The sequence below is a fragment of the Hemiscyllium ocellatum genome, chromosome 8, assembly GCF_020745735.1.
Source record: "Hemiscyllium ocellatum isolate sHemOce1 chromosome 8, sHemOce1.pat.X.cur, whole genome shotgun sequence".
In the NCBI taxonomy this organism is placed as follows: Eukaryota; Metazoa; Chordata; class Chondrichthyes; order Orectolobiformes; family Hemiscylliidae; genus Hemiscyllium; species Hemiscyllium ocellatum.
This window is the reverse complement of record NC_083408.1, coordinates 119,754,208-119,767,747: the sequence shown is the minus strand read 5'-3', so window position 1 is coordinate 119,767,747 and position 13,540 is coordinate 119,754,208. Positions and strand designations below refer to the sequence as shown.

Here is a 13,540-nt window from a genome sequence, read left to right as displayed (position 1 = left end):
CACTTATCAGTTGCTAAATTTAAATCAACAAAATAGCCAGTAACAAAACAAAAGACAATTGGTCTGAAACTATACAGATTAAAGTAGTAACTACATATATACACACACATACATGTAACTGAATAAGATCACAGGATGCCAGGCCTTATTAGTATTTGGTCATTGAAAGGAGCCATACAGTTTTCTATGTAATGTGGCATCTTTTGATGGAATCATGTTCCAGCAACGTTCCAGCTCCCAAGTACAGGCAGGTCTGGTGCATCACACAATACTGTCTAGGCACTCAGAAACATGCAGCATTCACTGGGACATGCTGATAGCAATGTGGCCGAGAATAACCAGTTTATCACACGCAGTTATAAAACAAAGCAATCTGACATTTGGCTCCAACCAACCTCTTCTCAAAAGCTCCATACTCTTTTTTGCCTCCACAATCGGCAGGTTTTCTATGGGGTTAAAATTGAGAGCCTCCAGAGAGAGAAACATTGCTCAGTTATATCTGGGATTGTACGGCTATCCCAGGATCTTCTAGTGGTACTGGATCTCACTGTCCATCAATGATCCAGCGGTTGGCTCATGCTGCTGTCTCTCTGAATCTGTTTCAGAGCTTTGTATTCGGCCAGAGTCCTCAGATTTGGTGTCATCAGCACGATTTTCCATGGTCCCATAGGTCTGATGTGCAGGGGATGCTGCAGGCATTAGTCCCAGTTCAGGATCTTGGAGAACAGCTGCAACAAACACCTAGAAATCAAGCAAAGAAAGTCGTTAAAACTGAAGACAGACAGAGTAACATCTTAAGACTAAGAATAGAAGGTCAGAAATAGGAGAAGGCTATTTGGCTCCTTAACCCTATTTTACCATTCACTAAGGTCATCACTGATGAGATTATGGCCTTAACTCGATTTTCCTGCCTTTTCCTACAATCTGTGATTCCCTTCTCAATTGGAAATCTTGTCTAATTCAGCCTTGAATAAATTCAACAACCCAGCTTCTACTGCTCATTGTGGAAGAGAATTCCAAAGTCTAATAATCCTTACAGAAAACAAGAAACAAAAACAGAAATTGCTGGAAAAGCTCAGCACATCTGACAGAATCTGTGGAGAGAAATCAGAGTTAACACTCCAAGTTGAATGACCCTTCCTCTTTTCCTTAGACAACATAATTCTGCCACATCTCAGTATCAGCCTTATTTTTCTAGAATCACCCACAAGGAGAAAAATCCTTTCAACATTCTCTCTGTCAAGCTCCTTCTGACTCTTGTATGTTTCAGTACATGATCAACTCTGTTTGTTCTAAACTCCAATGGGGCGGCACTGCCTCACAGTGCCAGAGACCCGGGTTCAATTCCTGATTCTCTGTGTGTGGTCCAATTTGAGAAATTGAAAAGGTAAAAGAACATGGGATCTTGGGCAGCAAGACAAGTTGGAAGTCTGTTTGTGTGATGAGAGGTTGGTGTTGCATAGGAGTTGTGGGGGACAGCTAGCTCAATTGGCTGGATGGCGATGTATATTAGATTAGATTCCCTACAGTGTGGAAACAGGCCCTTTGGCCCAACCAGTCCACACCGACCCTCTGAAGAGTAACCCACCCAGACCCATTTCCCTCTGACTAATGCACCATACACTATGGGCAATTTAGCATGGCCAATCCACCTGACCTGCACATCTTTGGATTGTGGGAGGAAACCGAAGCACCCCGAGGAAACCCGCGCAGACACGGGGAGAATGTGCAAACTCCACACAGACAGTCACCCGAGGCTGGAATCGAACCTGGGAGTCTAGTGCTGTGAGGCACCAGTGCTAACCACTGAGCCATCATGCCGTGATAGAACATAGAATAACACAGCGCAGAACAGGCCCTTCGGCCCTCAATGTTGCACCGACCTGTGAACTATTCTCAGCTCGGTCCCCTACACTATCCCACCATCATCCATGTGCTTATCTAAGGATTGTTTAAATCGCCCTAATGTGGCTGAGTTAACTACATTAGTAGGTAGGGCATTCCACGCCCTTACCACTCTCTGTGTAAAGAACCTGCCTCTGACATCTGTCTTAAATCTATCATCCCTCAATTTGTAGCTATGCCCCCTCGTACAAGCTAATGACATCATCCTAGGAAAAAGACTCTCACTGTCCACCCTATCTAATCCTGTGATCATCTTGTATGTCTCTATCAAATCCCCTCTTAGCCTTCTTCTCTCCAATGAGAACAGACCTAAGTCTCTCAGCCTTTCCTCATAAAACCTTCCCTCCAGACTAGGCAACATCCTGGTAAATCTCCTCTGCACCTTTTCCAATGCTTCCACATCCTTCCTATAATGGGGTGACCAGAACTGTACACAGTATTCCAAGTGTGGCCGCACCAGCATTTGTATAGTTGCAGCATGATATTGCGGCTCCAGAACTCAATCCCTCTACCAATAAAACCTAACACACCATATATCTTCTTAACAGCACTATCACCCTGGGTGGCAACTTTCAGGGAACTATGTACATGGACACCAAGATCCCTCTGCACATCCACACTACCAAGAATCTTTCCATTGACCCAGTACTCTGCCCTCCTGTTATTCTTCCTCGATCCTTTCTAGTCTAATATCTCATACCTCTCTTTTCTCCTCTGCAATATTCTCCTTTTCCTGAGTGAAAACTGATGAGAAATGTTCGTTTAGGACCTCTCCAATCTCCACAGGGTCCACACTCAACTTCCCACTTCTGTCTTTGATTGGCCTTATTCCTACCCTAATCATCCTCTTATTCCTCACATACCTATAGAAAGCTTTAGGGTTCTCCTTTATTCTATTTGCTAAAGACTGCTCATGTCCTCCCTTTGCTCCTCTTAACTCTCTCTTTAAATCCTTCCTAGCTGATCTGTAACTCTCCATCGCCTCATCTGAACCATCTTGCCTCATCAATACATAAGCCTCCTTCTTCTGCTTCACAAGAGATGCAATTTCTGTCGTAAACCACGGTTCCTTTACATTATCACTTCCTCCCTGCCTGACAGGGACATATACCTATCAAGGACAAGCAATATTTGTTCCTTAAACCAGCTCCACATTTCCATTGTCTGCATCCCCCACATTTTGCTACCTCATTCTATGCATCCTAATTCTTGCCTAATCACATTATAATTGCCCTTGCCCCATCCATAACTCTTGATCTATGGCATGTACCTATCCCTTTCCATCGCTAAACTAAACGTAACTGAATTATGGTCACTCTCTCCAAGTGCTCACCTATATCTCAATCAAACACCTGGCCTGGTTCGTTACCCAGCACCAGATCCAGAGTGGCCTTCCCTCTTGTCGGCCCGTCAACATAATAGGTGAGGAAGCCCTCCTGCAGACATTGGACAAAAACTGATCCATCTGACGTACTGGAGTTATAGCATTTCCAGTCAATGTTGGGCAAGTTAAAGAATAAAAAGTGAGGTCTGCAGATGCTGGAGATCAGAGCTGAAAATGTGTTGCTGGTTAAAGCACAGCAGGTCAGGCAGCATCCAAGGAGCAGGAAATTCGACGTTTCGGGCCAGAGCCCTTCATCAGGAATGAGGAAAGTGTGTCCAGCAGGCTAAGATAAAAGGTAGGGAGGAGGGACTTGGGGGAGGGGCGATGGAGATGTGATAGGTGGAAGGAGGTCAAGGTGAGGGTGATAGGCCGGAGTGGGGTGGGGGCGGAGAGGTCAGGAAGAAGATTGCAGGTTAGGAGGGCGGTGCTGAGTTCGAGGGAATCGACTGAGACAAGGTGGGGGGAGGGGAAATGAGGAAACTGGAGAAATCTGAGTTCATCCCTTGTGGTTGGAGGGTTCCCAGGCGGAAGATGAGGCGCTCCTCCTCCAACCGTCGTGTTGTTATGTTCTGCCGATGGAGGAGTCCAAGGACCTGCATGTCCTCGTTGGAGTGGGAGGGAGAGTTAAAGTGTTGAGCCACGGGGTGGTTGGGTTGGTTGGTCCGGGCGTCCCAGAGGTGTTCCCTGAAGCGTTCCGCAAGTAGGCGGCCCATCTCCCCAATATAGAGGAGGCCACATCGGGTGCAGCGGATGCAATAGATGATGTGTGTGGAGGTGCAGGTGAATTTGTGGCGGATATGGAAGGATCCCTTGGGGCCTTGGAGGGAAGTGAGGGAGGAGGTGTGGGCGCAAGTTTTACATTTCCTGCGGTTGCAGGGGAAGGTGCCGGGAGTGAAGGTTGGGTTGATGGGGGGTGTGGATTTGATGAGGGAGTCACAAAGGGAGTGGTCTTTGCGGAACGCTGATAGGGGAGGGGAGGGAAATATATCCCTGGTGGTGGGGTCCGTTTGGAGGTGGCGGAAATGACGGCGGATGATACACTGTATACGGAGGTTGGTGGGGTGGTAGGTGAGAACCAGTGGGGTTCTGTCTTGGTGGCGGTTGGAGGAGCGGGGCTCAGGGGCGGAGGAGCGGGAAGTGGAGGAGATGCAGTGGAGGGCATCGTCGATCACGTTTGGGGGGAATCTGCGGTCCTTGAAGAAGGAGGCCATCTGGGCTGTACGGTATTGGAACTGGTCCTCCTGGGAGCAGATGCGGCGGAGACGAAGGAATTGGGAATATGGGATGGCGTTTTTACAGGGGGCAGGGTGGGAGGAGGTGTAGTCCAGATAGCTGTAGGAGTCAGTCGGTTTATAGTAGTTAAAGACCCCATAATGACCCCGGTTCCTTTCACTCCTACTCAGAATAATTTCGCTAATCCTCTCTTCCACCTCCCTGGAACTCTGCGGAGGCCTGTAAGAAATTCCAAGCAGTGTGACCTCTCCTTTCCTGTTTCTAACATCAGCCCACATTACCTCAGTAGACGAGTCCTCATCAAAAGTTCTTTCAGCCACCGTTATACTATCCTTGACTAACAAGGCCACATATCCCCCTCTTTTACCTCCTTCCCTGTTATTAATGAAAGATTTAAACCCTGGAACCTGCAACATCCACTCCTCACCCTACTCTATCCATGTCTCCGAAATGGCCACAACATCGACATCCAGGTACCTATCCATGCTGCAAGCTCATCTGCCTTATTTCGGATACTTCTGGCATTGAAGTAGACACACTTTGAACCAGCTTGCTGTCTGCTAGCACATTCCTGTGACCCTGAAATCCTGTCCCTGTCCTTCCTACTCTCATCCTCCTGTGCACTGCAACTACACCTCAGGTTCCCAACCCCCTGCAGATCTAGTTTAAACCCACCCGAAAAGCACCAGCAAATTTCCCACCCAGGATATTAGTACCTCTCTGGTTCAAGTGAACACTGTCCATTTGTACAAGTCCCACCTTCCCCAGAATGAGCCCCAATTATCCAAGAACCTGAAGCCCACCCTCTTGCACTATCCTTGAGGCCACATGTGCAGCTGATATCTCTCCCTACTCCTTGCCTCGCTATCACATGGCACGGACAACAAACCAGAGGTGACAACTCTGCTCTAGCTCTCAGCTTCCACTCTCGCTCCCTGATATCCTGCCTTACATCCCTATCCCTCGTTCCACCTATGTCCTTGGTACCTACATGGATAACAACTTGAGGCTAGTCACCCTCTCCCTTCAGGACCCCAAAGATACGATCCGAGACATCACGGACCCTGGCACCTGGGAGGCAACACACCAACCGTGGGTCTCATTTGTTCCCTGCAAACCTTCTATCTGAACGTCTAACTATTGAGTCCCCAGTGATTAACACTCCTCCTTTCCCCCTTCTCTGTGCCAGAGACCTGGGCCCCACTGCATACCCCTGGTAAGTTATCCCTCCCAACAATATCCAAAACGATATCGATGTTTTTCAGGGGAATGACCACAGGGGATCCCTCCACTGACTGCTTTCTCCCCTTCGAGTGCTAAGAGTGTGGGTACAATTACAACACTAGCGAAGATAGAGTCACATAGTAATACAGCACAGAAACTGATCCCTCAGTCTGATTTGTCCATGCTGACCAGATATCCTAAATTAATCTTGTCCCATTTGCCAGCACTTGGCCCATATCCCTCTAAACTCTTCCTATTCATACACCCATCCAGGTGCCTTTTAAATGCTGTAATTGTATAAGCCTCGTCCACTTCCTCTGGCAGCTCATTCCATACACGTACCACTCTCTGCATGAAAACATTGCCCCTTAGGTCCCTTGTATATCTTTCCCCTCTCACCCTAAACCTATGACTGAGTTTTGGGCCCCCTACTCTGGGAAAAATACTTTATCTATTCATGCCCCTCATGATTTTATAAACCTGTACAGGATTAGATTCTTTACAGTGTGGAAACATGCCCTTTGGCCCAACAATACCAACCCTCTGACCCACCCAGACCCATTTCCCTCTGACTAATGCACCTAACACTATGGACAATTTAGCATGGCCAATCCACCCTGACCTGCACATCTTTGGACTGTGAGAGGAAACCGGAGCACCCGGAGTAAACCCACGCAGACACAGGGAGAATGTGCAAACTCCACACAGTCAGTCACCTGAGGCAGGAATCGAACCTGGGACCTTGGTGCTGTGAGGCAGCAGTGCTAACCACTGAGCAACCGTGTTGTCCCACGGTCACCCTTTAGCATCTGACACTTCAGGGAAAACAGACCAGCCTCATCAGCCTCTCCCTATAACTCAAACTCTTTAACCCCAATAACATCCTTGTAAATCTTTTCTAACCCTTTTATGTTTACGATGAATGACTTCTTCTCAGCCTATCCCTTTGCCTGAGATGGGGTGACCCTCAGGTCAAGCCACCACAGAGCTGGTAGGAATCTAGCAACTTCACCATTATCGCAAGAATCAATGCTGAGTCCTATATTGTTTGTGGTGTGTGTGTGTGTGTGTGTGTGTGTGTGTGTGTGTGTGTGTGTGTGTGTGTGTGTGTGTGTGTGTGTGTGTGTGTGTGTGTGTGTGTGAAGAAACAAAGTAGATGGGAATGTGGGGAGGGGAATGATAGGTATGTTTGTGGATGACTCAAAGATTGGCTGGATGATTGACAGTGAGAAAGAAGGGTTTAGGTTACTGGAGCATATAAACAGATTGGTCAGATGGACAGATCACTGGCATATGGAATTTAACTCTGATAAGTGATGCACTTTGAAACGAGTAACAACAACATAAAAATAGAAGTGTACAGCACAGAGGAACAGGTCCTTTAGCACATGCTGTTGTGCCAAACATGACACCAAATTAATCTAATCCCTTCTGCCTGCCCTTGGTCCATATCCCTCTATTCTTTGCATATCCATCACGTGGAGGTGGCAGTGTTGGACTGGGATGGACATAGTCAGAAATCAAGGATAGACACCTCACTACCTCACTCTACTGCAAGCCCGTATGGATAACTTCACAATGCTGCACTTCTCAAGCTTCCACCTGAAACACAGTAAAGAAGCCATCTCCTAGGGACAGGCCCTATGCAGACACAGATCTGACTTAGATGAAGAGGAATCAATGGACACCTAAACATTTTGAAGCAAACCCTCATAAGAACAGGAGACGTTGCTCAACTCATCAATCGCCAGTTCCGACATGCTGAAAAACCTCAATGACAGAAGCCACAACTTCAGTGACAGATATAGGACATGACAGATAGAGTACCCTTTGTCATCCATTGACATGGATACAACCATCACACATGGGCACACCACCCACCACAATCACTGCAGATACTCACATGACTTGGCCAATGTTGTCTACCTCAAACACTGCAGGCAAGGATGCCCTGAGGCATGGTATATTGGCGAGACCATGCAGATGCTACGGCAACAGATGAATAGGCACAACACAACAATTGCCAGACAGGATTGTTCCCTCCCAGTTAGGGAACATTTCAGTGGTCAAGGATATTCAGCCTCTGATCTTCAGGGAAGCATCCTCCAAGGCAGCCTTCGAGATAGACGACAACACAGAATGGCCGAGCAGAAACTGAGAGCCAAGTTCCGTACCCCTGAATGTGGGCTTAACCGTGACTTTGGGTTCATGTCATGTACATGTGACCCCACCGTACTGTACTGTATCTGTAATATCTTCCTCACTGCCCTGTTTTAACACCATCACCTTGATAAATTGTTATGATCTCTCTACCTTAACTAGTTTGTACAGTTTGGATTACCTGTTACTTTGGTTAGACTCTCGGCATGTGACCTTTATACCTGGCATGTTATTCCAGCCCTTTGATTTGTCTCCAGCAGTACCTTATTTTTATTTTTTTGTAATTATCTCTCTGCATCATTTAATCAGATTATAGATCATCCCTTCACTTGTTATTCAGCTGTTGATGCTTTACTCACACTGTCTGAGATTCTTGGTCATCTGCAGAGACTTATTATGCGACCCTCCACTAACACCATTTGTATCATAGTTTGATGTCTCTGCCTATAGTTTCTGTGTCTGGTGGCCTTCTCTCTTATTTCTCCTGACAAAGGGGCAACCCTCCAAAGGCTTGTGATTTCAAATAAATCTGTTGGACTACATAGAACATAGAACATAGAAGGATACAGCGCAGTACAGGCCCTTCGGCCCTCGATGTTGCGCCGACCGAATCCTACCTAACCTATACTAGCCCAATAACTTCCAAATGCCTATCCAATGCCCGCTTAAATGACCATAAAGAAGGAGAGTTCACCACTGATACGGGCAGGGCATTCCATGAACTCACAACCCGCTGTGTGAAGAATCTACCCCTAACATCTGTCCTATACCTACCACCCCTTAATTTAAAGCTATGTCCCCTAGTAACACCTGACTCCATTAGCGGTAAAAGGTTCTTAGTATCTACCCTATCTAAACCCCTAATCATCTTATACACTTCTATCAGATCTCCCCTAAACCTTCTCTTCTCCAATGAGAACAGCCCCAAGTGCCTCAGCCTTTCCTCATAAGATTTTCCTACCATTCCAGGCAACATCCTGGTAAACCTCCTCTGCACTCGTTCTAAAGCTTCCACATCCTTCCTATAGTATGGCGACCAAAACTGCACACAATACTCCAGATGAGGCCGCACCAGAGTCTTATACAACTGCAACATGACCTCAGGACTCCGGAACTCAATTCCTCTGCCAATAAAGCCCAGTACACCATATGCCTTCCTCACAGCACTATTAACCTGGGTGGCAACTTTCAGAGATCTGTGTACATGGACACCAAGATCCCTCTGCTCATCCACACTACCAAGTAGCCTACCATTAGCCCAGTAATCCATCATCTTGTTATTCCTACCAAAGTGAACGACTTCGCACTTAGCTACATTGAATTCCATTTGCCACATTTCCGCCCAGCTCTGCAACTTATCTATATCCCGCTGTAACCTACCACTTCCTTCCTCACTATCCACAACTCCACCGACTTTTGTGTCATCCGCAAACTTGCTTACCCAGCTTTCAAGTCCTTCCTCTAGATCATTTATAAAGATAACAAAAAGCAATGGTCCCAAAACAGATCCTTGTGGTACACCGCTAGTAACTGCGCTCCAAGATGAACATAATCCATCAACTACTACCCTCTGTCTCCTTCCAGCCAGCCAATTCCTAATCCAAACCTCTAATGTATCCTCAATGCCATACCTCCGAAGTTTTAGCATTAGCCTACCATGGGGAACCTTATCGAACGCCTTACTAAAATCCATATACACAACATCTACTGCTTTACCCTCATCCACTTCCTTGGTCACCTTCTCAAAGAACTCAATAAGGTTTGTGAGGCACGACCTGCCCTTCACAAAACCATGCTGGCTATCCCTGATCACGTTATTCCTACCCAGATGTTCATAAATCTTATCCCTTACCATTCTCTCTAAGACTTTGCCCACCACTGAAGTCAGACTCACTGGCCTATAGTTGCTAGGGCTATCCCTACTCCCTTTCTTGAACAATGGGACCACATTCGCTATCCTCCAGTCCTCTGGTACTATTCCTGTTGACAACGACGACATAAAAATCCAGGCCAATGGCTCTGCTATCTCCTCCCTAGCTTCCCATAGGATCCTGGGGTAAATGCCATCAGGCCCAGGAGACTTATCTATATTCATCCTTTCCAATATTCCCAAAACCTCTTCCCTGCATATTTCCAGGGCATCCATTCTAATTATTTGTGATTCCATATTCACATCAGCAACAGTGTCCTGTTCCTGAGTGAATACTGATGAAAAGTACTGATTTAATGTCTCTCCAATCTCCTCCGCCTCCACACACAACTTCCCACTACTATCCTTGACTGGACCGATACCTACCCTAGTCATCCTTTTATTCTTGACATACCTATAGAAAGCCTTTGGGTTTTCCCTAATCCTACCAGCTAAAGACTTTTCATGTCCCCTTCTCGCTTCTCTTAGCTCCCTCTTTAGCTCCTTCCTGGCTACCTTATAACACTCAATCGCCCCTACTGAACCTTCACGCCTCATCTTTACATATGCCGCCTTCTTCCCTTTCACAAGGGACTCCAATTCCTTACTAAACCACGGCTGCCTCACAAGGCCCTTTACACCATGCCTGACTGGTACATACCTATCGAGGACACGCAGTAGCTGCTCCTTGAACAATCCTCACATCTCATTAGTGTTCTTCTCTTGAAGCCTGTTTTTCCAATCCACACATCCTAAGTCATGCCTCACAGCATCATAATTTCCCTGCCCCCAGCTTTGGCTCTTGCCCTGCAGCGCACGATTATCCCTCTCCATCACTAAAGTAAAAGTCACCGAGTTGTGGTCACTGTCCCCGAAGTGCTCACCTACCTCCAAGTCTAACACCTGGCCTGGTTCATTACCTAGAACCAAATCCAATATAGCTTCCCCTCTTGTTGGCCTGTCGACATATTGTGTCAGGAAACCCTCCTGCACACATTGTACAAACACCGACCCATCTAATGAACTCGAGCTATAGCTCTCCCAGTCAATATCTGGGAAGTTAAAGTCCCCCATAACAACCACCCTGCTACCTTCACTCTTTTCCTGAATCATCCTCGCAATATTATCCTCTACTTCTCTAGGACTATTAGGAGTCAAATTAGTGTCATGTGACTTCTGGCTTTGCATATTCATGTGCTTATCGAAAATGCCCTTATCGAATCCCATATCCACCACAACCCCTGGCAGTGTGTTCCAGACTCCTACCACACTGTGTAAAAAAACCTGCCATTCAGATTTCCTTTGAACTTTCCCCATCACCTTCAATGCATGGCCCCTCGCATTAGACTTGTCAACTCTGGGAAAAAGAATTCTAACTATCATCCCTACTATGCATCTCATAATGTGACCACCTACGTCAAATGTCCCCTCAACATCTGCTGCTCCAGAGGAAACTAATTTTTCTAGCCTCTCCTTATGTCCCATACCCTCTAATCCAGGCAACATCCTGGTAGACCTCTTATGAACCCTCTCCAAAGTCCCCACATCCTTCCTATAATGTGGTGACCAGAATTGAACACAATATTCTCAGTGTGGCCTAACCAAAGTCGTATAAAGCTACAGCATGATATCCTGACTCTTGTACTTGGTTCCTTGACCAATAAAGGCAGCATGCCATGCAGCACCTCACATTTACCTGGATTAAACTCCATCTGCCATTTCTCCACCAATATCTGCAACTGATCAATATCCCGTTGTATCCTTTAACAACCTTCTACACTATCCATAACTCCCTTGATCGTTGTATCATCTGCAGACTTACTAACACACCCATTTGCATTTTCAAACAAGTCATTTATATCAATCACAAACAGCAGAGGTCCCAGTATGGATTCATTCATCAAACCCATCCATATCCCACAGTAGGCTCCTTACATCCTCTTCTTGCTTTCCTAACTGGCTTTTCATTTTGAGCAAATTAGATTAGATTACTTACAGTGTGGAAACAGGCCCTTTGGCCCAACAAGTCCACACCGACCCGCCGAAGCGCAACCCACCCATACCCCTACATTTACCCCTTACCTATCACTACGGGCAATTTAGCATGGCCAATTCACCTGACCCTTTATTAGCTACAATAAAGTTGGTGCCTTCAACCACATCATTGGTAGATTGTAAGTGTTTGGGAACCCCCTATTTACATTTTGGCAACATGAATATGACCGATTCATCTTGACCTACAACTTCCTATGAACTAACCAATCTTCTGTCCACGTTTACATGACACCACAACACCATTAGCTCATATGCTTTGCACGAACCTCTTATAATCATATCTTAAAGAAGGCCTTCTAAATATACAAATACGTCTACTGGTTTCTATTTATCCACCTGGCTAATTACTTCTTCAAAGAACGCTAAAAAATCTGTCAAGTATGATCTCTCTTTTACAAAATTGTATTAACTCTGCCTTATTGCATTTTCCAAATGTCCTGCTATTATTTATTCCTTAATGATGGATGCCAACATCGTTCCAGATTCCAGGCAACAATCAGCAAAGACACTAAAAAGCAAAATCAACAATGGAGTGGTGAAGGTAAAGAGTGAGTTCCAACTTGCAGCAAACTTTGGTTGAGGTTACAGATCAATCCCTATCCTGTTGATTGGTTGCAGGTGTTAGCTACGTATTGACTGGGTTTTACGTCCCGCCACTTGCTCCTCAAACCAAGATTCCACATGTTGAGCAATCTTTCACAAGGATTGTAGAAACAGAGAAAATCGGAGCAGGATGAGACCATTCAGCCCTTCGAGCCTGCTCCACCATTCATTATGATCATGGCTGATCATCAACCTCAGTAACCTGTTGCTGCTTTATCCCCATACCCTTTGACCTCTTTACTTCTAAGAACTTTTCATAACTCTTTCTTGAAAACATTCAATGCTTTGGTTTCTGTGGCAAGAATTCCACAGGCTCACCATTCTCTATAATGATGCAATTTCTACTTACTTCAGTCCCTTACCCTTAGACTGTGACCCCCGTTACCAGGAACGCCCTTCCTATATTTACCCTATCTCGTCCTGTTGGTGTTGCATAGGTTTCTTTGATATCTCCCCTCATGGTCTAAATGCCAGTGAATACAGCTCTCACTGGTCCAGTCTCTGATCAGTTCAACATTTATTAAATATCACTCTTTGGTGTGCTGTACTAAGTAAAGGTGCAAGCTGAACTAATGCATGAACATTCAAAAAGGGCACACATCATATGGTCCCTTGATACTGCTCCACCATGTCACAAGATCAGGGCTGATCAGTTTGTTTCTAATGCTGTTTGTTTCCACCTGTCCCATGATAACCCTCGATTATCTGCCAAACACGAATCTATCAACTTCTATCTTAAAACTATTCGGTGACCCTACCCCCACCATCTTCTGAGATGGGAAGTTCCAAAGTCACATGACCCTCTCAGAGAACTCACTCTCCTCATCTCTGTCCTCAAAGCACTACCCCCTGCATTTTAAACACTGCCCCCTATTTCAGACTGACTCACAGGAGGACTCTCCTTTCTCACATCCACCTTGTCAAGACCATTCAGTAGTTTAAACACTTCAATCCAATCTCCCCTCACTCTTCTACACTCCAGTGGAACAAACCTTTCCCCATAAAACCCAGGGACCAATTGCCCGTAGTGTTAGGTAAGGGGTAAATGTAGGGGTATGGGTGGGTTG

The 13,540-nt window shown here is 46.0% G+C and overlaps 1 protein-coding gene across 1 annotated transcript in view; it reads right to left on the bottom strand.

Moving 5' to 3' along the window:
- Nucleotides 1-528: 528 nt before the first annotated feature.
- The window catches only part of tmem63c (transmembrane protein 63C), a 331,403-nt gene continuing 318,391 nt past the window's right edge, over nt 529-13,540 (bottom strand). Inside the window, exon 24 of the mRNA XM_060829024.1 lies at nt 529-741. Coding sequence (XP_060685007.1) covers nt 529-741 — 213 coding nt within the window. The remainder of the gene's footprint in view (nt 742-13,540) is intronic.